Source organism: Dendroctonus ponderosae, unplaced genomic scaffold (assembly GCF_020466585.1).
Source record: "Dendroctonus ponderosae isolate FM_Combo_2020 unplaced genomic scaffold, Dpon_F_20191213v2 Dpon_F_20191213_1, whole genome shotgun sequence".
Classification (NCBI taxonomy): Eukaryota; Metazoa; Arthropoda; class Insecta; order Coleoptera; family Curculionidae; genus Dendroctonus; species Dendroctonus ponderosae.
The window spans coordinates 54,394,348-54,420,712 of record NW_026017110.1 but is presented as its reverse complement, the minus strand read 5'-3'; the positions used below and the strand labels follow the sequence as shown (position 1 = coordinate 54,420,712).

Genomic DNA, 26,365 nt, shown 5'->3' with positions numbered 1-26,365 from the left:
TGACGTTAGGTTCCGGATGTGGTCCAGCAGGTCCTCTGTATTTGATTCAACAGCTGGATTCCCCGTCGTATTTATGCAGCCCAGAAACGTCAGTAAGAAATTACGATAGACCACGGCTTCAAAGCCCGAAAAACATTCCTAAATGTAATACTTCATTTATTTGAATATTCTTCTTTGAAGGTCGTTAGAGTAGAGCCGTTAGTGAGTATGGGACAGTTAAGTGCAACCCTTAATCCATTGGGTTGGACAATACCAGTTTTACCGGAAATTGATGATCTAACTGTCGGAGGTTTGGTCATGGGCACTGGCATTGAATCGTCTTCTCACAAATTTGGACTATTTCAACATATTTGCGTTTCGTATGAATTAGTGCTTTCCGATGAAAGTTTGGTAAAATGCACGAAGGAAGACAATTCAGATCTTTTCTATTCAGTTCCTTGGTCTTATGGCACTTTGGGAATGCTTACAGCTGTCGAAATTATGATGGTTCCCGCAAAAAAATATGTAAAAATAACTTATTTGCCTGTAATAGGAGAGGAAAATATTGCCAAACAATTTACTGCAGTCAGTACAGATAAAAATAATGAATTTGTCGAAGCTATAGCTTACAGTGAATATGAAGCAGTGATTATGACAGGAGTACAAACTGATAATGCGGAAAGTGATAAAGTAAGCAAACATGTTCATCCCATTATGCCGATTTCATACTTGATCAAATTTTCAGATTAATGCAATTGGCAAATGGTACAAACCATGGTTCTTTATGCACGTGATGCAAATATTAAAGATAAACTCAACTGTTACAGAGTATATTCCCCTCAGGGATTATTACCACCGCCATACAAGATCGATTTTCTGGGAGTTACAGGTACGTTATACTAGCACTAAATCTATATAAGAGCCTTGTCAACCTTGAGAAAGATACAATTTATTGAGGTATCAAGGGAGCTATAAATATCACTAAAGGTTGTTACAAAATTGGACTTTATTCGACTTCGAACGGTAAGTCATGTTTCAATTATTCAAAAATATTTTATTCAGGCGAATTCAGTGTTTATGTTGTTCGTTTTTTATGGTTTAAAGTTCCGTAATTTTTCTTGTTGCTGGACCAAAATGTATCTTAAGATGCTGTAAACGAAAAATCTTACAAATATTAAATTATTTTATAACAAAATACGGGGTTTTCTATTTATCTTCTCTATCTTATAATCTATTAACCGTTAACTATCTCAAGACGGATTTGGCAATTGAAAAACATACGCCAGCGTTTTCCTATCCCCAATGAATTTTTTGGTGAAATCCGTTGAATTATTACGGTTTCAATCAAACGTTATCTGCACGCAAGGCATTCAATTTCTAAATTAAGAATAATTAAAATGCTCTATGGTTTCTTATACTGAGCTCTAATAGATATGAGATAATTTGGCCAAATAATAGACGAAATTATCTAGTGTGTGTTGTTTTTAGTTTACGAGGCGTTGCTTTGATCAAATATTTTCATCATGAAAAGTGAAAAGATTCAACTTAGTTTAACTTGCTGGGAATGTTGGGACCGATCTACCCAACATTTCCGGCCGCTCGCCCAGCCATTTCATGTAGACATAAGGAAATTCTGAGATTTACACTGAGTAAAACTAAATGAAGAATACAAATTTCGGAAGTTTATTTTGGGGCAGATAAGATACGGGACTTGCATTCCACTTCTCTTAGAACATTTAGTTACTCATAAATTGTCGGAATATTGTTCACTTTTACGACTTATTCTTCTATATAAATGATATCGTCTTTGGAACCTTCTTTCATAAAATCTTATCTATATTCAATGTGGTATACCCAAAAACATGGCGATAATTATAATTTAATGCCACGATGGGAATTAGTTTAACTATGTTATGAAATTTAATTCGTTTCTTTTTGTAAGGTGTATCGCTGTTTTTCTTATGTTAGTATACCCATATAAAATTAAATGGCAAAATTAATCAAAAATCTTATTGCCTAAATGGGACAAATTTGTAATAAAAAATAACATTTACATTATATTGGTAGGCACTGCAATTCTTTTAAAGTGACAAAACACAAAATGGTTGCAACCAAAAAAGCTTTGGTAAGCAAATAATGTATTAGAGAATAATTTATGAAAGTTCAATAAAAACGATTGACAACTGAGGCTCTCAAACCGATCGAATTTTCGTTAATAACAATATACAGTTTCAACCCGTTTTTTTTAATTTCAGGATATAATTCCATTTGGAAACAATAAATTTTTTCGACTTTTGCTTGGTTGGCTGACTCCCCCAAAGATATCTCTGCTAAAATTAACCCAAACTGACGCCATCAAAAAACTATACTCTAACAACCACGTTCTTCAAGATATGTTAGTCCCAATAGACATTCTTAAAAATAGCTTAAACATATTCAGAGAAACATGTAATGTATATCCCGTATGGTTGTGTCCATTTATATTGCCTTATAATCCTGGAATGGTTTATCCAAAAAGTCGTAAAGAGACTTTGTACGTTGATATTGGATTGTATGGTGTACCCAAAGTGAAAAACTTTAGAGCGTTTGAAGATATGAAGAAGATTGAGAAATATGTTACAAAAGTGAATGGGTAAGTTTTTTTGTCATTATAATTAGAGCAATTTAGTAGTAGCTTTTTGATTAAAAAACTATTAGTTGTTTTTTGTATCTAGGTAATTGTAATTATGTAATAAAGCAGATTGCAGCCAGAAAAAAAATTGCTTGAATTTAATAGTTAACTCTTATGTTAAAACTAAGTTAACTTTGTGAAAATAACCCAGAAACATTGCAACCAATAATTCTGAACATAGTAAGCAACTAAAGCAATATTTCATTTTAAAAACTGCCGCGAAAATACGTATACTACTTTTTGGAACAGAGATTTCATATGCAGGAAGAAATACATTACTGACATTCGCTTCCGCTTTATATACAAGAATTGAAAAATCTGTGCCGATCCGTTGCAGTACTTAATATTTCAAAACAAAATGTTCTGTTGTTTCATATAAAACAACTATTTGCAACAGAATGCATAAGTTCCTCTTTCGCAGAACCGTATAATTAATTTTATATTTGAAGATTGTTTTATTCTGAATGTTTCATATTGGACAAGTTCGTTTAGTTGCTAAGCTTTAAGCTACTCGTTTTTGTTGTCGTGGATTTTGACTTTGAATAAAAGGCAGCAGTAGATCAGGTGCTTCAAAAATTATATTCCATTATTAAATCGGTGATTTTAATCATTAAACTCAAGCAAGCCAGTTTCATAAGTTTAGTGGAATGAAAAATAAAACATTTTGATTTTTTGGCTTGGATGGTTTTCAAAAATGATATTGCAAAGAACCGAAAAACGTTGACATTTTAATAGCACGTAAGTCTTTTCGTGGGACCTTCAATCAAGATCAAGAGAAGAAACAATTACATATATTGAACTGGAAGAACAAAGAAATCAAACTGCTTCAACAAGAAACATAATCCAAATTGAGAGATAACTATTCAGTGGCTAGGCAACAGTCAAAAATTTTCAAACTTTATTGAAAGTTGATATTTTTCCAAAGGGTCAAATATAGAAAGAAAAACCACGCTCAAAATCATAGTATCCTTACTAGTATTAAAACTGATTGGTTTTCAGGTTTTTAAGCAGTCGTAGAAAATAATTTCTTGCTAACGTTTCGCAAGCACAGACGACTTACATCCTCAGAAGTGTTTTTTCTCAAACTTACACTGGATTCACTATTTCCTGTTAATACATACAAACATTCTTTCATACTAGTTTATTTTTAACTTTCAATTTACCTTCGCATTACACAATTTTATGCAAAATACGTTTTAAAATTTATAAAGTTGGAAATATTAAACGATCGTCCCCCGTAAATGCGCTTTGGGTGGCAATTTCAGCGAAAATTAATCAAGAGAAGCAAGGTTCTGGAGGTTAGCAATTACGCTTTCGGTTTTATTTTAAAATGCATTTTCTGCTAATTACAACATGAACTTAATTTGCATATTGAATCAACGTTGAATCACGACAAACGGTTGAGACGATCTATTGGTTTCAGGTTCCAAATGCTGTATGCTGATACCAATATGACGAAAGAGGAATTTAGAAAAATGTTTGATCATACGTTGTATGATAAAGTTAGGAGAAAATTCAAGTGTGAAGAGGCATTTCCTGAAGTATACGATAAGGTATCCAGGGCTGCCAGATTATAAATTTAGAATCATTTTATTGTAACCATTTTCAACAAGGCTATTAAAGTTAAAGTTAAATACCTATTTCCTTTATTGAAAGTGATCTGCTATGAATAAAAATTGTAATCGGTTCGACTCTGTGGCAAACTAATCGGAATCCCATTCAATCAAAGCACTTTAAGAAAAACTACTGTAAAATATCAGATTCCGAGTAATCATTAAATGTGTTAAAATAATCGAAAACGATACAACCAAATCGTATGACGGTCATCATTGTTACAGAAATTCCAAACATTGGAGCCATATTGGAACATATGCAGGTATCGTTGTCGAGCATTAGCAGATTTCAAGTTCCCCATATGTTTCTTTCATTGAATATAAAGTTTGACGAATAGAGCGAGTAACACAATAATCGGGCGGATGTCGGTATTTTAAATAGAATTGGGATTAGTGTGTTAAGATTCTTTTTACCTGCTTAAACCTTTTCAAATTCAAGCATAAACTGTTAAACAGTAGCAATAATAGTTCAACACACAATATTCATTCCAGGATTTTCAAGAATTTATCTTACATAAGTTTCTTTTAGTTAAGTTATAGACTTTTTAACGGAAAACGTGTAGAAACTTGATATGCAACATGCAAAGAAAAGCTGCACTTTTGCTTAATACTTTGGAGTTTACTTATTTTCAAAATGTTTTCTTTCTTGATTGAAAATTATCAGTATCAAACACCATGGACATGAAGGCAACAGCTTGAATACAATGCTTCAACGTTTTGAATTATGGAACTTAACTGTTCTGCCTATTAAAACACACAAAAAAATTCCAAATGTTCGGTGGAAAGTTTGCACTGGGCGGACGTGTCAATTATGTTCATCGATGATTCATTATTTCAGTATTCACAATTACTATATAAATTCGACATATTTTTGCTGCCTGCAATTTATTGCTGCATTTGGAGTATATGGCAACGAATTGTGAATTTTAATGCAATAGTAATATACTCCGTTTTCGTTAATCGCTAGCCTAATTTGTGGGCAGCAGCGCTTGAGAGTTCGCATTGCATACTAATTTTGAATAGTTTTCTCGAAGGAGGAAGGAACAGTGTCAAGGCATTTTTTTTAAGCTCCCCTCTAAATGACTCCGTATATAAAACCGTTCACCAAACCGAATCATATTTTTTTTAATTTAGAAAATTATGAAATACATAGTACTTCTGATTCATGCGATTTTTATAAGTAAGTATTTTAAGTAGTTAAGTATAAGAAAGAAATCATTAGGCAAAAAAAGATATTCGGTCCAAACAGAAGGCAAATTCGAATTGGTTTCATACTTTACTGTGGGGTTTATCGGCAATCATTTACAATAAAATGCTCATAATAGCCAAGATTACGAACAACACTGATTACACTATCACAGCATTTTGAGGGTTTGAACGTCGTTAACATATGAACAAAAGCGAAAATTTTCAATTATTTTTCAACGTTTATTTTTTCAAGTCGCTTGCTCATAGGCCAAATGGAGTTTTAAGTATTATTGTTATTCAAGTACTCGTGACAACGAATAACTTCGTAAACGTTATTTTCTGATTAATACTGTATAATCTACAAGTTTTCAGGGTGATCTGAATAAACAAATAATATATATAGAGTTGTAGGGAGCAGACAAGAACATGAAAGTTATGAACCAGGACAATAATTATTTGTACATATTTATGCAGAATTTTCATAAAAACGTATTTTGAATGTCGTGGTCGTAATGCTTGCAAACTGTCAATAGAAAATGAACATCAAAATACGAAGTTCCAACCAAACAACCCAGCAAATAAGGCCAACCATTCGTACTGCCGAAACCACAAGTGTAGTTCCTCTAAAAGAATCGATATATTGTTGTTTTACTACGTAGTTTTCGGACTTCCCGACAAAATGTGTTTTGTTACCTCGCAATCTTTACAAGATTAGAATATGTATACATAACAGGCTGAAGATTGGAAGAGCAAGGATTTTTTTCCTTGTGGACTTATTAAAATTCAAGATATAAGTTCTGTCGTTTTTCGCAACCGCTTAAAAGACACTCCCACAAGCACATTAAGCGATATATTATGTAAAAATAAACATAAATCGTATACGAGATTTGTAGTATTTATTTAGGCTCATAACAATTCACCTCTTATCCTAATGTTAGCTTTTCTCAGAGAATATGTTTTTTGAATAAAGAACCATAGACATTTTGATGGAATCAAAAAACATCTTACAGATACGAATTCCAGTTATATTGTTATATGAAGTTTCGGTTCGTGATTTCGAAGTATTTCACGGATTATACACTGCTCACTTCGAGACTTACTCGGCTTTTTCTAATTTCGAATTTTATGATCTGGGAAATACTTGTACGGAATTGGAACAATGAATTTTTGGATCAGTCTATTGTTGTCTTTGGAAACACTGGAGTTATTTAACAAGCGTTTGGAAATGTATTTCATTCTTCAGAACAAGTCATTTAAAGATAATCAAATTTTAAAAAGAAACAATCTCAACTGGTCACCAGTTTTGAAGTCGAGATAAAACCGTATAAAACAATGAGTTAAAAATGAGAGAAAAATATATAGAATAATTTACCAAACTGAAAACGAAGTGCAGTATTCACCTCAACTCATGTTTATTTCCAAAAAAACGTAAACCATGTTCCAATCTATATATTAATCTGATTTTAGCGTAGTAAATTTTTGCGATACTTGTTTGGTTTCATTATTGATTTAATACCAACAAAGAGATAATAACAGGAGAAGCTACCACGACACCAGGTTGATAACTGATATACATTTTCTGAAATATTTAATCAAAATTTTGGTATTACGTTTTATAATGGACCCATTCACATAAGTGTTTTAAATATGAAAAGACCAATTCAATTATTTAGCAAAGCAAATATTAAAGTTTCCAACAGAACAATTAATGGCAATGAAAATGAAACCATTTAGATAGCGACCTCAGTTTTATTTGTACGTGAAATTTAGAATTTTAATAATCAAACTTACTTTATGAACTTGTTAAAACTGAGGCTTCTTGGGTGTTAAACCTATTTAAACCAACACCACAAGAACTTCACCTATCGTCTTCTTGAGGTGCAAATACGTGTCTTCTTAATGAGCTGCATCTTTAAGTCTTTTTGCTTACTTGCCAATGATGTCGACATTTTTTTTTTGTTCCCTCATTTATATCCCCTGTGATCGATTTGTAATTCTCGTTTTTTTCCTTGCGGTGCTGACATGAACACTGACAAAGCGTTCAGTGGCCGGTGTAGAGACAGAAATTAATAAGTAGGTGCCAGGAAAATAAAAGAAAGAAAATATTCAATACTTATATTTTTATATTATCAGTATTAAATTAGTTTACTTTAAACTGGCGAGCTTTTAGAATTTTTTCCTGATGTTTCGCAAGCATAAGTGTCTTGCGTCTTCTGAAGTAGTTTGCTCGAAAGAAATGTATTTGTAATCGGCAACGAAAATGGTCTAAGAAGCCGAAAAACTCACCATTTTGAGGAATAGTTTACTTTAGTTCAATAAGTTTTTAAAATGTATCTGATTTTGCATTATTTTAAAGATCTTCCTACCTATTTTATTACTCTGCATTCTGATTGCCATTTAATTTATTGATAAAACATTTAAATAATAAATGCTCCATTTATTATTATTACTATTATTAAAGCAGATTGACATATTGGTCGAATAGCTTGTTTACTGATGCAAGAGTTTATGCCGAAATAAATACGTCCCAATTTGTTATCACAATTTTGCGAACGTTCTCATAAATTAATAAATTACCTCATTCCAAGTTGATTTAATCTCAGGTGTTTAAATAAACTTTGATTAGGGTACTCTTGCAATTCAATTTTTATTGACCGAACCAAATGAGCAAGTAGCATCAGATTAAGTCATGAAGATTTACAATGGTAAATTTCAGCTTTACTACCAAGTGTTAATTACTATTGTAATTTCAGGTTCCATATTATTATATGATGAAAATGAAAATTAGAATGCAAAAGACAAATATATTTTTGAAATCGACTGAATATATTTTTCCTTCCATCCATATCCGTTTTCGCAGAGCAGTGTATTGTCTACCAAGTTGCTCTGCGGTCAAAAGAAATAAGAGTGAATGATGGTCTAATATCCGGATCGAAACTAAATTAATTCCAGTGTAAAGGGGTGTTTTAAACTTGTGTTGCTTGTGTTTGTTAACTTTAAAATGTTAAGAAATTCTCCGTCCCTCAACGTCACACGAAGACATTCGGATAAAATGTACCAATCACTCAAACAAAACGGCAAGGATTTTTGATAAAATAACAATGTTATTATAAACAAATTTGGATTAGACACGTATCATTAAAAGTACTTTATAATTACAAGGGACTCAACAAAAAAGACACCCAAACCGGATCGTGCTCGTTGTAGAAAATGCGTTAAATTATTTGGTTCCACTGGTCTGTTTTTCCCCATTAGCTTTAATAAGCAAGAAGGTTTATAGTTTTGTGAGTTCAATTTAAAATCTTCTGTCGAGTTAAGCAGCAATTCTACTACGCACATAATTAAATTTTTATCAGACATTTAATTGAATACATTAACTTGAGAGTACACTATTAATTAAACGAATTTTCCGTTTCATTAGCTTTAGCCTAGCACAGATTATCACCTGTTGTATGCCAAATGTATATAGCTATTTTCCCATAAATTAGGAGTGAAACTTGGCTAAAGTACATAGTTTTCACGCCAAATAAAAATCGATACTTCCATATATTACCCCATACCTATCAAATAAATTAGCAAACAGCACAGAACAAAAAGAGCGAAGATTGCGAAATCAGGGTCTACTCAACCTGCTGCCATTGTTGCACTAAAATTTATTTTCTGAAGAGTAGATTAAGAGCAGAGATCGACCAATTAATTTCGAAATGGGTTTCGGCTCCAGACCGGGCAATTTTAAAAAGTTTTTAAATAGGAATTGGAAGCAAAAAGAAAAGCACACTGCCTGCTCATTATAGTTTGCTATTAGAGAAGGCACCTTTTTCGATTACCAATCAGGAAATTTTAATTTGTTGAGATTATACATGTTTCGATATAATCATTTTAACGAGGATGCATTTTTATATCAGCTTTTTCTTAGTTGAAAGTAAATGTGGAACAGTGAAAAGTTAAAAACGCAATGTTTGTGAGTCAGTTTTCTGTATTTAGTAGGATACTCTAGCTCATTAATATTACGCAAATAGATGTGGGCTCATGCGGAAATCTATGAAAGTAATAGATGAAACTAGAAAGCATATTTAGAAAAAAAGGATCTATCACTTTACCGATGGAACCATAAACGGATCTGGCGCTTAGCTTAGACGACTTCTATATTTCAGAGCTAAACTCAATCAGGTATGACAGAAATATCGGTATCATATTGTCTTCAGTTATTACATGAGTATTTGTTTATTCCCCATCATTTATCACAGGAACGTTTCTAAACCGGGAAAAAATACATTTTCTCTTGCCATAAAGTTTTACAAATTGACATTTTTTTATCTTTTATGCACATACTTGCCATTAGATAGGTATCAAAATATCTGCCGGACGACAACCTCAAGTGCAAATACCTGATCAATTAGCATATCCATAATAAAATAATAATCGTGATGCCCTCATTTTCACCAGAAACATGTGTTTTTTTAGCAAGCAGATTATCAAGTTGTACGCAAAATCTACTATAGAACAATTGTAATTGTATTTGCAGCCAGTAGTGGTAACGGGAACTAGATAATAGAATAAAATCCCGTTTTTATTCAATAAATTTACCCTTATTACCCCACCCTGTTCTGGTGCACGCGACGTAGTAACCAACCCTCCTTCCATATGCATGGGCACTGTAGTCCAAACCAAACCATCGCAGGTACTCTTCATGATTTCATTCATAACACGACAAACATTAAAGCAGAACGGTTCATTCAAGATAATCGTTTCTCGGCGGACGCAGCACCTGCCTTTTCTGGTTTTTAGTATATTAGTTGAACTTGACCACGTGAAGGAGAAGAAATAAGAACTCACTCGTTTTACGTTCGGGTTCCAAATATTTTAGTACTAGAACTCCGTGCTCGGTTTTCCCTTATTGTTCGGGTGATTTACAGTTCACTGATTCTTTGATTTGATGTAGGTGCAGGTTTCGGAATTTTAAATTTTTTATAACAAACATACAAAAGTGAAAGATGAATCGCGTGTGCATTTTGGCTGTGTGTATCGGATTTCTAATGCTGCTGCAGGGTGAGTATTTTTGAAGTTTTATTACCCCCGGAAATATATCTTTATAATTACCGGACAATGTATAATTTTTTCATGGTACATTAATGAAATGCATTCATAGTAAATAGCTGCTATTTACGGCAATTATTTTTAGTGTGAAAGTTCATTGTATAGAGCAAATGTTGCGGTATTTACCATTGTTAAGAGCTTTCTTATTTTACGCTCCTAATCATGAATGAATCAAATCGCTTTTAATGGCGCATTCAAAATAATCGGCAAAAAGCTTTTTATGAAACAATGCTTTCAAATACTGCTGTTTTGACTGGCGGCAAACTTTTAAATGGAGGGATATTTTTAAAACAGTAGAAGTAACAATAATATTTGGAAATGTAGATCTGCAATGGTTTTATTTGTATGTTCTCCACCACACAGCAAAGTGGCAACAAATATTCCTAACAAGAAAAGACAAGTCGACAAGTTTTCGGAATGCCGGTCTACGTATCTTGCCATATTCTTTGGTGGATTAAAGCTGGAATAGTTAATCTGATCGGATTTATTCTACATGTATGTCGCTTATTAACGATCAGTTTCGGACACCAGAAGCTTAGTTGAATTTTTCCATCAATATGAAATGTTCGTTATGTATGTATGCTATTAAATTAATTGAAAATACAACTTCTGTCATATTTGATTTTAAATAACGCATTGAATAATTTTTATTAACAATTAAACCAAATGGAAAAGGAATCATCGCTAATTGCACCACAAAAATATTCGAATATTTATTACATTTTGTTAATTGAGAACAATTAGAACATCAAAACTAGATAATTGTTCTAACAACGTTTGGGCATAGAACATACGACTTTATCTAAAAACAATCAATTTTGCCTCACTCGTCCAATAGTCTGTTTAAACTGAATTTTGTTTGTATTTATGATGTCGAAAGAAGTCGAAATGACTCTAATACGTGGATGGGGCAGGTGTTTTAATTACTTTTGGACAGTTTTAAAGCATCCATTCCTGCACAATGCTTAGGATCATTGTCCTGTCAACTATCATTTAGTCCCATTTTAGACGCACTTTGTTACAAACTATTTTTGACATATTTGAATAACACATTTTGTCCAAGATTCCATCAATAAAAACTAAACTCGTCCACACCAAATGAGGAAATACACCCACAGACCATAAGAAATCCCCGTCAGTGGGTGTCTGTTTCACTCTTGCATACCAATTTTTGCTTTGAATTTCGTCTTTTAGTTTTTGCCTGTTTACTTGTCGTTCATCCTTCCCAAGCATGTTGAACTTCAACTCCAGATGGATATTAAACCCATCCAATAACCTTCCACCTTTAAAAAAAGTCTGAGGAAAACTGTTAACGGAAACACTTATTTTTTACTAAGCCAAGATTTTTTCTTTGCCACTCGTCCAAATATACATCGGCGAACAGTTTCAACACATACCTTTTTTACCCGTAAATTTTCCAACTTCAGCTTGAAGGGATTCTGTTTAACAGTATTTGTTTTACGTTTAGTTTGTCCGCGATTTTACGCTATTTAGTTTGCTTTCTTAATTAATTATGAACTGTCGGAAGTCAAAGAAACTTGGTTTATTTCTTATGCGACCCATTTTAATTGCATCGATGTATGTCGAGACTCGTATAAACATGTCAAAAGCGCCTTAATTGTTTATAAACGATTTTTTTTATACTATTAAAGGAATGTCAGAATATTTTGTGGGCAATAAAAATGCAATTATTTTCATTTTGTACTTTCCTTCATAAAAGTTTGTCCAATGCGTCATTATTTACGAATAAATATACCAGAAATTATATATTCAGACAATTTTAACCAAATAAATAATAAACATTTTATGTTCGTGGAGAAATTCAAATAAGTGCGGACTGTCTGAATATTTTTGTGATCAGTATATAAATAATATCAAATTAATAAGTTTTTCCTTAGTACTTCTAGACTTGTAGTCGTTCTATTAATGACATAACTCATAGGCATATAATTGCCACAATTTATTGAATATTTCTCCTGAGGACAAAAATATTTTTTCTATTGAAATCTTGCTAAAATGCAGGACATTGGAAGATCGATAATATCAGCATAATCATCCATATTTTCTCTATTTAATTACAAGAGTGGCTCCTATTTCCTCAAAACTTGGTTTCTTCTAACTCAAAATTTGTCTTCTTACATGTTTAATATAAATCGAAAACTGCTAGTGATATTGTGGAGCCCAAGATATATGTATAATAGTTAGTGAACGTATTTTTTAAGTGATGAAATATTCGATCTAGTTTTGATAACTAATTCATAAGAAATCGAAAATTTTATGTTCAAAAATAATCTCTATCTAACAAATTGCAAACCACAAGAATATTAGGTATCATTGTTTGCTTTGGTTGTTATTTCAACACACCTGTTGCAAATGCTGAAGACGTATAGAAAGCTATCATCAGATATATTTTTTCCATTTCTTCATCCAGATATTTTAACGATTTTCTTTCAATAACATTAAAAATATGCTTGAAATTATTATTTTTTGACTGTGTCACAAACAAGCACTCTCCATAACCGATTTTGGACCTACTAGCCCTCTTCAGTTGGATGTCGCTTGTAAATGACACTGGCCAAAACTTGTTCGTGTTTAAAACATTTCAAATTTTTATCGAAACTAATGTGAAAGTTAATTTCATTTAATACATTTTTGTTTCGTCCAATTATAAGTAAATTCAATCGCTTTCACGAGAGCGTCAATTAAAAATAAAATGCATAGTTGATTCAAACTCTTGACAATTACCTCGATTAAGACAATTATTTTTCCACAAAACTAAACCATTGTTACAACTCGAGTTTGTAGAATCCAATTAGATATTATTTGGGTAATTAAAGTTGTACAGTTAGTATTAGCATGTTAAATTTGCTGACGTAGAAAATAACATAAAAGGGACAGAATCTTGATTTTCTGGAAATCATCATCACAATTTCTTCAAGATCGTTAAATTGTTTCAATATTCGTATGAACTGTGCTAATAAGTTTACGTTGCAAATTGATTTAACTCATGCCAATTTATTTTATCTGCATAATATCGTCTCTTATAACTGCTAGAACAATCACTTTGGTTATCATCTCTATTTATAGATATTTCGAAGGCAATTTTATAGCAACTTATGTTATGCCCCCTAAATACATTCTGATGGCCTCACTCATGAGCAAGCACCAACCTAGTTGCTTTTGAGCTTATCGTTGCTTTATGCACATGTCACCGAGGTTATCTATGCTTGATGCTCTTTCGCCCTTCAATAGCCGAGCATTTGTTCCGCTACTTCTGCGTTTGCATACAATTTGGGATTGATTGAAGATTTTGTCAGCGAATTTTAGCTTAATTCCTTGCAGTCTATTTCAACAGATCTTGCGCACTCTGAGAGTCGTTCTATGTTGGATTAGTTCTAGGTACGACTGTAGTAGAAGTGCTTAAATTCTAGATTATTTTATTTTATGTCGTAATTGCACTGCCTTTCTTTCTAGACCAGAGCGTATATGCATCTGTAGACCTAAACTTAGTATACTTGACAGTTCCATGTCAACATAATTAAAAGAAAAACTAAGTCCCATCGAAGAAACCAAAAAATATTTTGAAAAGAGGAAATTTTTTAACCAATATTTGTTAGTCACTTAAGCGAAAAATGGAAAATTAGAAAATCAGTAAACCTCTGCTGGAAAAAACAAAACCGTCTTTATAATCGCTGCTTTCCGCTCAAACTGGCGCTTTGATGGAAACTTGGAATTTTAGGTGCTCATGGGCTACTTTGAGTCCACTAAAGAACGTGCGGGAGCCGAAAAACTTCAAACCTACGATTGCATTCAAGAAGAACCAGAAAAAACTAGCGTTTCACAATATTTTTTGTTTTTAATGGTCTTCTGTTACTGTTAAAAAAAATAAATGTTGTTTCGAAATGACATTAATCCGCATTTATAAAATGTTGTATTTTATGCAGCAACATCCAACATGCATATACATTGGCACCAAAAAATACAGTTGAAGGCTGTAGGATTCATAGCCATTTATCGTGTCCTAACTAATCATTAAAAATGGACTTTCTGCACTTTGAAAAGGAGCTTTTCATATACAGTTAAAATTGATTTTGCGGGTTTACCTCTATAGGTAAAGCAACTAGAGATAAGCAGAGAAATTATGAGTTTTTATTGGCATCGTGAAAAAAATTTTCATTTGGTGCTTTTTACAAAGTAACGAATATAAATAAAATGTCGCCTGTTTGTAAATGCTCTGCTGGACGAAGAACAGCATGTACTGATGGAGTCTCATTGCTTTGGGCGTCAGTGGGATTAGATCCTCAGTTTCGGTAAAAAGGTCAAAGCAGAAAATAATGGTTTTGCGAAATCCGTTTATAGCGAATTTCATATTTGGTGCATTTATAAAAGCCCTACTAAAACGGGTTTGACAAAAGTATTGAATGAAATATATATCATGTTATAACATGATACGGGTACGGTAGTCAAATGTTATAGGTAACATTTAATCAGACATGATTAGTTTTAAAGTCGAATATAGAAAAAAGCAAAAGTTTGAATTAAGTCAAAGTGCTTAATGTGTATAAGCTAGGTCAGAGATCGGCAAAGTGCGACTCTGGTACAAATATCCACGAAAGGCACAATAATATTTTCATTTAAAAAAAACTTGGTAAAAACAAAATTACATCTTATTTGGATAAATTAAAACTCTTCTATAAATCGAGAACATGTATAATCTTGTGGTTAAGTTTTAACTTTAAAAGCAATGACAAACGGAAGATCAAAACCGCGAATTTGGAGTTGAGTTCAAGACTTGAATGCACTTCCGACATGTCTTATTTGTAAGGAGAATTTCGCGCATAACAAGAAGTCAAATTGAGAGAGACTCTTCACAAGAAAGCACGTGTCATTTAACATTAAATATCCTACCGTTGATGCAAGGAAGAAAGCAGTTGAGAAACTGAAAAAATTCAATAGTCGTCAAATTATGTGTTTAATAACTGGATGTGATCTTCCAGCAATATTAATATGACAAGGTTTGTTTTTGGCGAAGATTGCTAAGAGAGGGAAACCCCACACAGACGGCGAATAAATGGAAAATTGTTATATAAATGTATCCAAAGAGCTATTTCGGGATTTTGAGAGCAAAGCAGATATTCTGAAAGAACTTAAAGAGTTACCATTGTCTGCCAAAACCATTAAAGACAGAACAAGTAAAATGTGTTCAAATATAACCACCCAGCATATCGAAGATCTGAAATTGGTTTTTTTTATCAATAGCAATTTATGTCTCATTCAGGCCCTAAACAAAAACTGTTAGGATTACTGCCACTCAAAGGTCAGTCGCGTGCAGAAGGTATTGCAAATGCTGTAATTGAGTGTATGGATAAATATCATATTCCCCTCGATAAAATTGTGTCAATTTCAACAAATGGGGCCAAAAGTATGACCGCCGTAAGAAAAGGGTTTGATGTTATTTCAAAAGAAAAAATTAATCATGAGATACTTGTTTACCATTGTATCATTCACCAAGAAGCACTTTGTGCGCAAACATTTCCGGATGGAATTTGTAAAGCTATGGAACTAATGATTACCATTACCAACTCCATTTTAGCTAATGTCAATCATCCAATAATCATCGCCAATTCAAAGAATTTTTATTTGAAATGGAGAGTGAGTACACTGCTCTTCTGCTTCATAACAAGGTACGTTGGTTATCAAGACGGAACGTTTTAAAACGTTTCGTGTCCCCTTTTCCGGAAATTAAAGCATTTCTCCTTGAGAAGGACGTTGACTATCCAGAACTAACAGACGATCAGTGGATCCAAAACTTTCATTTCATGGTAGACGTCATGGTCTCATCTAAATCAGCTTAATCGTAAACTACAAGGGAAAGGAAGCTTAATTTTTGTGATGTTGGAAGTAGTAATAACATTCGAAACCAAATTATCCATTTTTGCTCAGGATTTTGAAAGGCAAACATTGTTTCACTTTCCGAGCCTGCTGAACCATCGCTAAGAAAATAATTCCTCTATTCTATTGATAAACACAGTATTTATACATTTGGCTGCTTTTGCGTTTAAAGTAAAAGTATAGACAATCGTTCAAATTTAAATTGCCAACAAGATTTCGAAGTTGCTCAATATTTTTCGCACAACGCAGGTTTATCCGTGTCTGGGTGTAATCTCAAATATTTCCGTTAATATCTAATGTTATTAGTGGGGAACCTCGCTGTAACAACTGTAACCACGGATAAAAATTACAAAATTAAATTGAATTGCAATATTCAGGGGATAGTTGAATGGGTGTCAGGGATGAAATATGCGAACATATTGATTTATGTCCTATGTTTATCAGAGTGCCATCTACATTAGTAACTGTTCTATATAAATTATAAATGAAAATAAATTCACAGTTTTGCTAGAAAATTTCGCGTAGTTATCTGAATTTCTGAGGATTATTTATAACGATGTAGCAAAATGATGATTTCAGACCTTTTCAGACCTACGTATTACTTTCATCGTTCTAAAAATAATGTTGTTTCGATAGCCTGTTGCTATCAGTGTTTTAAACCTAGATTACCTTTCGAGACGTTTCTATTTAAATGCTCGCATTTTTCATAATACAACATTTTACAAATTCTTGTACGATGTTATATCGTTTTTTTGGGTTTAAATATATTAAATCGATTCAGCAACCATCTTTTTCCCTTATCTTTAGCTTCGGTTAAAAATGCCGCCATCATTAACTAGTTAAAATGGCTGTGACTGTGAATCACTTTGCAAGGAACTTTGTCCCATCACAGCCTTGCGATCCTATATGTATTTACTATAAAATATTTTCTTTTATAATTTTCTCTGCTTGATGTGTTCACCAACAAGCAGCAAACTTTCACGAATTCCTAATATATTGATTTGATTAGCTCCCTGATTGTTTTTCCATATAAATATTCTGGGATTAAATGGTTTGCGGCAATACTTTTGCAGATCAGCACGGTATTCATATTGAATCAACAAAGTATTCAATTCAAAACCTCAGAATCAATAATAAATAAGTACTTCATTGAAGTATAAAAAAATAATATAATAATATGTGCATTTTACGGCATATTTCCAAGACACATGTTTTAAAACTGCTGAACAACTGAAATGAAATAAACTTAACATTTCACGATCAGGAACGTTAACTTTTGGCTTATGGTACATTACCTCCAATTGCAGGAAGTACAAAAGAAATTACAATGCTATAAGGTACGCGATTTTACTTATTCTTTAACAATAGAGCGGAAGTATTTTGTGAAGAAATAATGCCGGCGACTTATTAGAGAATGACAACACACCAACAGACCCCATTCTACAACCCTTTTCAGCGGGGTGAACTCAATAGCATGCTCCAATATTTTTCTTGGGTTTTCTTAACTGGCTTTAGAAAGGACCTTTGTTTGATCGTAATCGACGGTGAAACTGAATTGGAATCAAGGTCGGTTTTAATTAACATACTTATAATTCTTCTTGAAGTTTTACTGTGACTTCTAACATTGAAATGCCTCTTTTGCCTTCCGATATTTCAAGTTGTAATAAAATTAAAGACGTTAATGGATCGACGAGCTAGTGATTTATTAATCCCGATTTGAAACATTGATTTTTATCGATTGATGCGATTCATGAATGAAAAATAAGTGGCAAGGATGAAGCTAGTTACATAGTAGGGCTGCTCGATATATTTACAAACATTACTGTTCATTTTTTTACAAACTTCTTGTTGGGTATTTCGCCTCCAAAATTTTTGTCTTTAAACAAGACAGAATTTCACTCACGTTTTTTATTACAGATTGATAAATAGTGCTCATATTTCGTAATAAGAACGAATTATTTATCAAAAAGTAATCAAGAACTATCACCTAGAGGGTATCCTGCGACACACTTAGGCTCCAGTTGTAAGAGAAAATTCCAATTAGCAAAGAAATTAATTTGAAAAATTACTTTGACGTTTCGATAGCTATTTTCTGATATTGTTATCAAAAGAACCTAAATGAACCTTAAAAAGAGTATGTTAATAAATTGTGTAACAATAGTAGGATAATACAGTATATGAAAATTCGCTCTGATAATTCGTCTGTGCAAATTGTCAGTTATGAATTAAAAATTAAATTAAAAAAAAATGAATCCGCCTCAACAATAAAGAACTTTTCTACAAATTAGAGTAATCTGAGGACACTCTTGCCTGTTCGCCCTGGATCCCTGGACGTTTGTTCTTATAGTTCTGATAGAATGACCCGATATAAAACATTTAGTATATAGAAAACGGAAAAAAATTAAGGTTCTTAGTAGGAATGATAGATAATTCATGACGAATTTGTGTTAATCAATATTTGCACACTACTTTCAGAGAGCCCTCTATTTTTTCAAGATTTAAATAGCAATCGTTTACTTCGTTTTTACTATTATCGGTTCTAAAGGAAAGTATTTCCACGAACAAGTACATGAAAAATTTCAATGTTCAAAGCAAGATTAGATCGGAATCAAACAGATAATGTCTGGTATAAAGCCGTAAACTTTAATATGAATTTTGTTATTGCACAAATTGTTAACAGTTCAACCCAGCTTAATATCAACAAAGTAAGTTAATTATTTTTTACTTTAAAAAGGCAAAACGCCTTAGGGTTTTGCATTCACTTTTATTCATTTTTTACTTTAAATTATAATTTTAAATGTATTGTAATCACATCCACTTTTTAGTTAAATTATTGAGGAGTATTGTAGAATGACACCTTCAAATTTTTCAAAAGTGGTATTAAAATTATCTATTATTATTTTCCTTCAAATAGTGCTGTGAAACATTTTATCAATTTTCTTATCTGTTATGGCGTAATTCGTAAATTTCTTTTACGTTAAGCCTTGGCCCGGGGATTTTTGAACGTTTGCAGTTATTATACGTGATTACTTAATAGGTACGCTTCAATTCCGTTTGATAAAAATGGTATAATTCAAACAAGTGAAAGTAAAGAATTTATAACAAAATACATTTCAATGGAAATAAAACATTTGATCTGAATTTAAGTCACATATTAAATAATAGAGAAACCACTAGTCTAATGGTCAAATCTGTCAGTTTTTCTTTCCATTTGAAAGCAAATTAAATTAAAAAAAAAAAAGAAAATTTAGATATTGAAAAAATGAAAACTGACCGTTTGAAAAATACAGTAGGTGAAATTGAAACAGAACTTTCTATAACTTTGTGTTATACCCATAATTTGAAGATTTGAAGTTTATATTTGTAACGATACTGTAGCATTGTATAACTTAAATAAAAGTTGATTTATGTTAGTTATGTAGCCCATATACTAAATAAATAATGTTTTAATAATAAAAAAATTAATTAATGCTGTTTCTAATTGTCCTAAAATTTAAATTGGAATTTTACATCGAGTAATGCAAATCTCAATATTTTGACATTAGTAAATGTGTAGTTCCGCTGTTGTTCTTTAATTAATGTTTAGTAAATATTATTTAATTTAATTTACAGGATTGATTGAGCTGTTCTTGGTTAAATTGATTCGGATAGTGACAAAAGATAGGGTAGAGCGTGATATTGAACAAACATTCAAACATTCAGTTGCAATTCTATTTATTACCTATAATTCTATTTTAGAATGCCACCGGCGAATAAAATACTAGCCCGTGATGTGTGGCGGAAATTTAAGAAGCTGAGTGCGACAAATGCACTTTGCCTAAAATGTCATAAAGTATATTCATATAGAAGTGGAATATATAATTTGAGCAAGCATTTAAGGAATCGTCATCCACATGAAGATCCACCTTCCAATTCTCGATTGCAGGTAGTGTTACTTCGGATTCACTAATTCACTGATCACTTTTACTTCTTTGATTACAAAAAAGGATAAAGATATAGCGTAAGATACAACGCCAGATAATGTCTGCTCTATAACTAACTACCTGGCGTTTTGAGCGTATCTACAATTCTACAATGGAAGTCGTTGGTTCAAGTGTGTCTTAAGTCTTAACCAGTCCAAAATTGTATGTCAAACAATTTGAGGATTTTGATTTATATTTAACAGTTCTAACTGATTCATTGCAAATTGAAATTGCCAACCTGCTATCTAATCTAATTTTGAATATAAATTTTGCCATCTAAACTGATAAACTTTAAGGAAAATAAATATGGATTTTTTTGCCTGAATAGACATAAATATGACGATATGTACATATATATAGGTATGTACAGGGTTATTCAAATATTGCGCAAGATATGAATTTTATTTTTTATGAACAATTTTTGATCATTTACAATGATATTGAATTTGTACATTCATCAATGATAAAGATGAATAATAACATTCATTCCTTTATAACAACCCTTGATCTCTAAGTACCCCACATTTTGTATTCAATTCGCAAAGTAGCCATATGGGGAGTTTTAAAAGCTCTTCAAAAACTCTATACGGTGATGTAAAAAATATTTTAGTTTAATGTAGGTATTACGTATGGATTGGCAGTTATCTAAAATTGATAATGATGCCTGTTAACATGTTCATTTAAATAAAAGTATAAGGGAAGAGAATATTATGCGAGAAATTCTTATAATTTCCTCATAGAAATGTGATCTTGTATCGTAATCATCCTCAAGATATTCCTGAACAACATCCACTTTTTAATTTTTACTAAAGCTTGTGGTCTGTCAGCTTTAGATAAACCATGCAAAATTCCACGTTATTCAAACATATCAAACATTCAACTGACATTTTGTAAACAATATGATTATCAGGATATTTTGCGTTAAATAACACATTGGTACACTTTTTTGACTCCTTACTTTCTTCCCGCAACCCAACAGCATGAAAGTTTCAATTCGCTGTCTTTCTGAGAGCACAAAAATGATTGAGAAAAACTTTTATTGAGCTATACAGAAACGTTTTATTCGTCAAAATTTTAACAATATTAACAAATCGTGGCATTCAATTCCAATCGTCGATGATGGAAAAATAATTTCTTTTAACTCAAGACATTAAATCCAGTTTTCTCACTGCTACTGTGGCAAATTATTGTAAATAGAACTATTCACTCAGCCATAGCAAGTATTTATCAAAAGTTTAACTATGCGAGTGTTATTGAAACATGCTTATCCAGATTTATTCTGTACACACTAAAATCTAGGTTACCATTAAAAAAAAAGGCTGGGGAGGAAATGCGAATGCTGTGATCAAAAGTTAAACATTAATTTCAAGGGTTATATGTTTTAAAAGAAATAGCGAATTTCATGTGGGACAATTGAATAACTTTATATATGTGCATGTTGTAGAATTATTTGTTAACTTAATTACAAAAAATACGCATATAAACTTAATTACAAAAAGGCTTCATAGTTAGGTACTTTTTTAAATTTTATCACAAACCGTTGCAGTATAAGAATGCTGCGCGAATAGGAATTGATCTAGGAACGACGTTTTCATTAGCAGCGATATACAAAAGAGGAAAAAGTGAAATAATTAGCAACAAAGACGGTGAAAAGAGCACACCATCGTTTATATTTTATTCTCCGAGCGATACGACAGTTTCTGTAGGATCAACAGCCGAGGACAGAGGATTGAGCCATGCTGAAAACTTTCTCTTCGGTAAGATTTTCCTATATAATCGGATTAGCCAATTGATAAGCGAACCGCGTTAATATGTTTTAGATATGAAGCGAATTATAGGAAGAAAGTACGATGACGTTTATGTCCAAAAAATCAAAACATCCAACCAGCATTTTTTTAAAATTGTAGAAGGCAGTCAAGGCGAAACTCTCATAGAACTACAACATAATAAAACAGTGATTCGCAAAAAACCTGAAGAAATTTGTTCAGAGATACTGCGGTATTTAAAGTCATGTGCTTCTGAGTATTTAGGAGGATTAGTTAAGGAAGCGGTTATATCAGTTCCAGCATATTTTAGCAATGCACAAAAAAAAGCTACAATATCCGCAGCTCAGGCGGCTGGATTGAAAGTGCTTACTTTAATTACCGAACCGGTAGCAGCTGCTATTAACTACACTGAAAATCACAAAGTAAAATTAGGTACATTTTTGGTGTTTGACTTTGGGGGCGGCACTTTGGATATATCAATTATTAAAGTAAATGGGCAATCGTTAGAAGTAAAAGCTGTAGAAGGAGACTGTTTTCTTGGTGGTAGAGATATCGATGATATTCTATTTAATCACTTCTTAAGAATAGTCGCAGATCAATTTCCTCGTGAACCAAATTATATGGATCGTAGATTGTGCAACAGAATAAGAACCCATTGTATTCAACTTAAGAAAAAACTGTCCTCGGAGCTAAGTTATGAGATAACATTATTCTCGGCAGGACCACTCCAGCGAGATATTTTGTTCGAAATGACAAGGAGGGAATTTGAACAGAAAGCACAAACCATTTTCGATCGAGCTTTACGGCTGGTAGATAAATGTCTTCATGATGCAAACATCTCGAAAGGAAGCATTACTGATGTGATTCTCGTCGGCGGTTCCTCGCGAATACCGAAAATTCGGACAATGTTGAAAACACACTTTGGTGCTGGCAAAATACGTACCAACATAAGTGCCGATGAAGCTGTGGCTCTTGGGGCGAGCCACTTTGCTACATTTTTTAACACCGAAAGCAGCCACTACTCAACATATAAAGTAACGGAAGCTACTCCGCTTTCATTGGGTTTGGCCTTTAATAAAGGTTTCATGGAAATAATAATACGTAAAAATTCAACGATTCCTGCCAAAAATTCTCTTACATGTGTGACATCTGAAAATAATCAAACAGAATGCAGCTTCGAAATATTCGAAGGTGAAAGGAAAAATTGCAAATACAATAATTTATTAGGCAGTTTTGAAATAACTGATTTACCGCCTGGTCGAGCTGGAGAAGTTGAGTTTGAAGTAACATTTATGTTAAATAACAATGGTATTTTAGAAGTGGAATCTCGCGTAGTTTCTACAGGAGTAAGCCAAAAGTTAGCAGTGACATTAGGAGATTACGGGCTTTGTGATCGTCAAGTAAGGCAGCGTATAAAGAGCGCGGAACAAAATAGAAGAGAGGATGACTTATTCGAGAATTTTGTGACGTACTTATGGGATAAAGAAACAAAATGCAATCATATAATGTTTGATTTAAAACTGATAGAGGATGAAAGGGAACGTGCATTTGTGAAAACAGAGTGTGAACATTTTCTTGCCTACATAGAGAGTATCACTTATGAAAATATGGATCTTTTAAAGAACAGATATCAAACGTTCACAAATAATATTGAAGGAATAGTCAGTAATGCAATGAATATTAATTTAGGTAATTTAATTCGGCCAGTACCGAGGCATCAACCAACGCCACCAGCTGCGCCCCAAAGAAGACCACAGCGAAAAATGTAAATCGAAACGTGCAAGTATACCCGAGATTTGTATATTTCCGAAACTTTGTCAAAAAAATTGGAAAAAAACAATTATAATCATAAAGTTCTTCTAAAAGTCTTTCTACTTTCTTTACCCTTTCAATAACTATTTAATATTATTTTCTGTACATATTTCTAATCTTAAAGGGTGTATCTTCATGAATGGTGATTAAACTAATAAACTGCTTTTTTTATTTATATTTTTTCCTGTAGTTCAGTAGTTTTATAATTGATACAATTTTAGCTACTCTCAACTTTATTTTAAAATGTTTGTTTTATATCAAGCTAATAGATTTACTTAATGTTAGAACAATATATTTTAAAAAAGATTCTTTCTCACCTTCAATATTTTGAAATTATTATAACCATTAAATGTATATGCAGGAGACCTATATTCGAATTAGCAAGTGCTTACGGTTAAAGGGAAATTATAACATAATCATTTATTTATTTTAACACAAGTTACAGATAAATAATATGGAATTCAATTGGGAATTAAAAATGAAAATAAAAAATGGATGCTTCCATTTGAATAAAATAAGTTGATGGTCCTAATTTATTTTTGGACCACCCTGTATGAATAAATTAGGTATGACAAATTGCACGTACAAATAAAAAAAATATCTGATTGACCTAAACTATTTCCAAGTTACATGTATGGGGTGCAGGAATATCTCAACGCCAACGATGTTTATCTTCATGTATGCGACTCAAAATCTACAAATCAAAAGCTGAATGAATCATCACATAAGTATGTGACATCACAAAATTATGTACATTTGCATTTGCACATTCAGTTGAAGCTTATCGAATTTAGAAGTAGGTAATCACATTTCTCAAATTGCAGAAATACTGCCTGTTTGACGAAATATTAGAACTGACTCTTAATACACAGTCACAATAAAAATTAATTTAATTAATGTTCAATTACTCAACTAGCTAATAGCAGTTTAATCTCCCCTTTTTATATATAGGTGTATCATCGGTCGATTTATGAGTGCTAACAGTTCTAAAGAGAGAACAGAATTACTTAAAAGTTCTATATAAGAAATGTTTTACCCATACCCAAGTAAATGCAAATACCGCTTACATTTTCCTGATTTCGTATCGTTATGTGTCATACAATATTATTATTTGAACGGTTTAATAACATATTTTAAACACATATATACATATATGCAGATACTTGGTATGTTATCAGAGAAATAATCGGAATTCTAGTTACAATTTTCGGTTATGCTCATGTCAATCAATATACACAACTGTAAATTTTCTGTCTCGCACAATTTCTTTTATCTGGACTCCACTGGACGATGCCCTAATGCTTATAAATCGTAACTCACAGAAAACAATACATATATTGTCGCGCCACAGACAAAAAATTGTTATTACTTTATGCTGTTAGAGATAAGAATCATAAGAACAGAACAGATAAGACAATAAAAATACAGAATTAAACAACAGAAAACCATTCAAAATAAAATATTAGATTAGCAAGCATTTATTAGCGGTTTTTTGTGTTCTCTGTAAAAAATCATTAAATTAGGTTACGACCTACAGCATTAAGGCATCAAGTCATTTCATAGGTTCATTTAGTGCTGTTTCGAAACGATCCTTACGAGAAATACGATATTTCAAAACCTTTTTTAGAAATAGAATGTTTGAAACTTTGAAGGTATCCAAAAATTCACCATTCCCACTTCTATCTCCAGGGCTGTTAAACATTTCTGGTAAAATCTAATGCATGAAAAACTAAATGAAGCTTTTACGGAATTGTCAGAGCCGTCAAAGGTTACAGATAAGTGGCTAAGTGTTCATCTCAGACACACACATCATATATAGCCTGTAAGCTCTCATTACTTGGATTTATGGAAACCGGTTCTAGAAAAAAACGAGTTTTTAACCTCTACCCTGCGCAACAGTTTATCAAATGCGCTTTCGAAAAGTTTCTTACGAAAGATGCGATATTTCCAGCTGGTCAATCATCATCAATCTGAATCAGACCAAGTAAAATTACAAAAATTTGGAGGTCCTGTTTGAGACCATTCAGAAGTCTTTTAGTTTTCCTCATTCCTTTTCATATGCTTGATAGTACAATCAAAAAATTTATTGTCTTCTGTTCAATTACACATATTTATTTTCTCCGGTGACTAAAAGCCAAAACAGGTGACTTTTTTGGGATTACACGTTTTATCAAAATCCCTATTGATATGCATTTACTAGAACTGGTGTTTTAGACTCATGTCTAAAACTTTTGCTAGTTTTAAAATATTTATCTTTTTTTTTCAAAGCAATGTGCGTACTCAGACGCAGTTCTTCAGCTCTAACTGTGACAATGAAAGACTTGAATCTTATAAAACAAGAAAGAAAATACAACTTGGGTAGTTATTGTCCAGAAAAAGGCTATC

The 26,365-nt window shown here is 32.3% G+C and overlaps 3 protein-coding genes across 7 annotated transcripts in view; 2 read left to right on the top strand and 1 right to left on the bottom strand.

Annotated features, from left to right (window-relative positions):
• LOC109533804 (delta(24)-sterol reductase) overlaps positions 1-4,286 on the top strand; it is a 6,521-nt gene extending 2,235 nt beyond the window's left edge. For both annotated transcript variants that reach the window (XM_048660685.1, XM_019899240.2), the window contains 4 exons: positions 181-669; positions 725-868; positions 2,235-2,611; positions 4,074-4,286. In XM_048660685.1, the coding sequence (XP_048516642.1) occupies positions 181-669; positions 725-868; positions 2,235-2,611; positions 4,074-4,227 (1,164 nt within the window). In that variant the 3' untranslated portion in view covers positions 4,228-4,286. The remainder of the gene's footprint in view (positions 1-180; positions 670-724; positions 869-2,234; positions 2,612-4,073) is intronic.
• LOC109533802 (nuclear protein MDM1) overlaps positions 1-26,365 on the bottom strand; it is a 100,629-nt gene that overhangs the window by 33,278 nt on the left and 40,986 nt on the right. The window lies entirely within an intron of this gene.
• LOC109533801 (heat shock 70 kDa protein) overlaps positions 10,109-26,365 on the top strand; it is a 57,878-nt gene continuing 41,621 nt past the window's right edge. The window contains exons 1-4 of one of the 4 annotated variants that reach the window (XM_019899225.2): positions 18,885-19,145; positions 20,179-20,365; positions 21,949-22,159; positions 22,223-24,033. In XM_019899225.2, coding sequence (XP_019754784.1) covers positions 20,180-20,365; positions 21,949-22,159; positions 22,223-23,937 — 2,112 coding nt within the window. In that variant the 5' untranslated portion in view covers positions 18,885-19,145; position 20,179 and the 3' untranslated portion in view covers positions 23,938-24,033. Of the gene's footprint in view, positions 10,501-18,880; positions 19,146-20,178; positions 20,366-21,948; positions 22,160-22,222; positions 24,034-26,365 lie in introns of those variants that run through there. The other 3 variants (XM_019899226.2, XM_019899227.2, XM_019899228.2) reach the window with 3 other exon arrangements.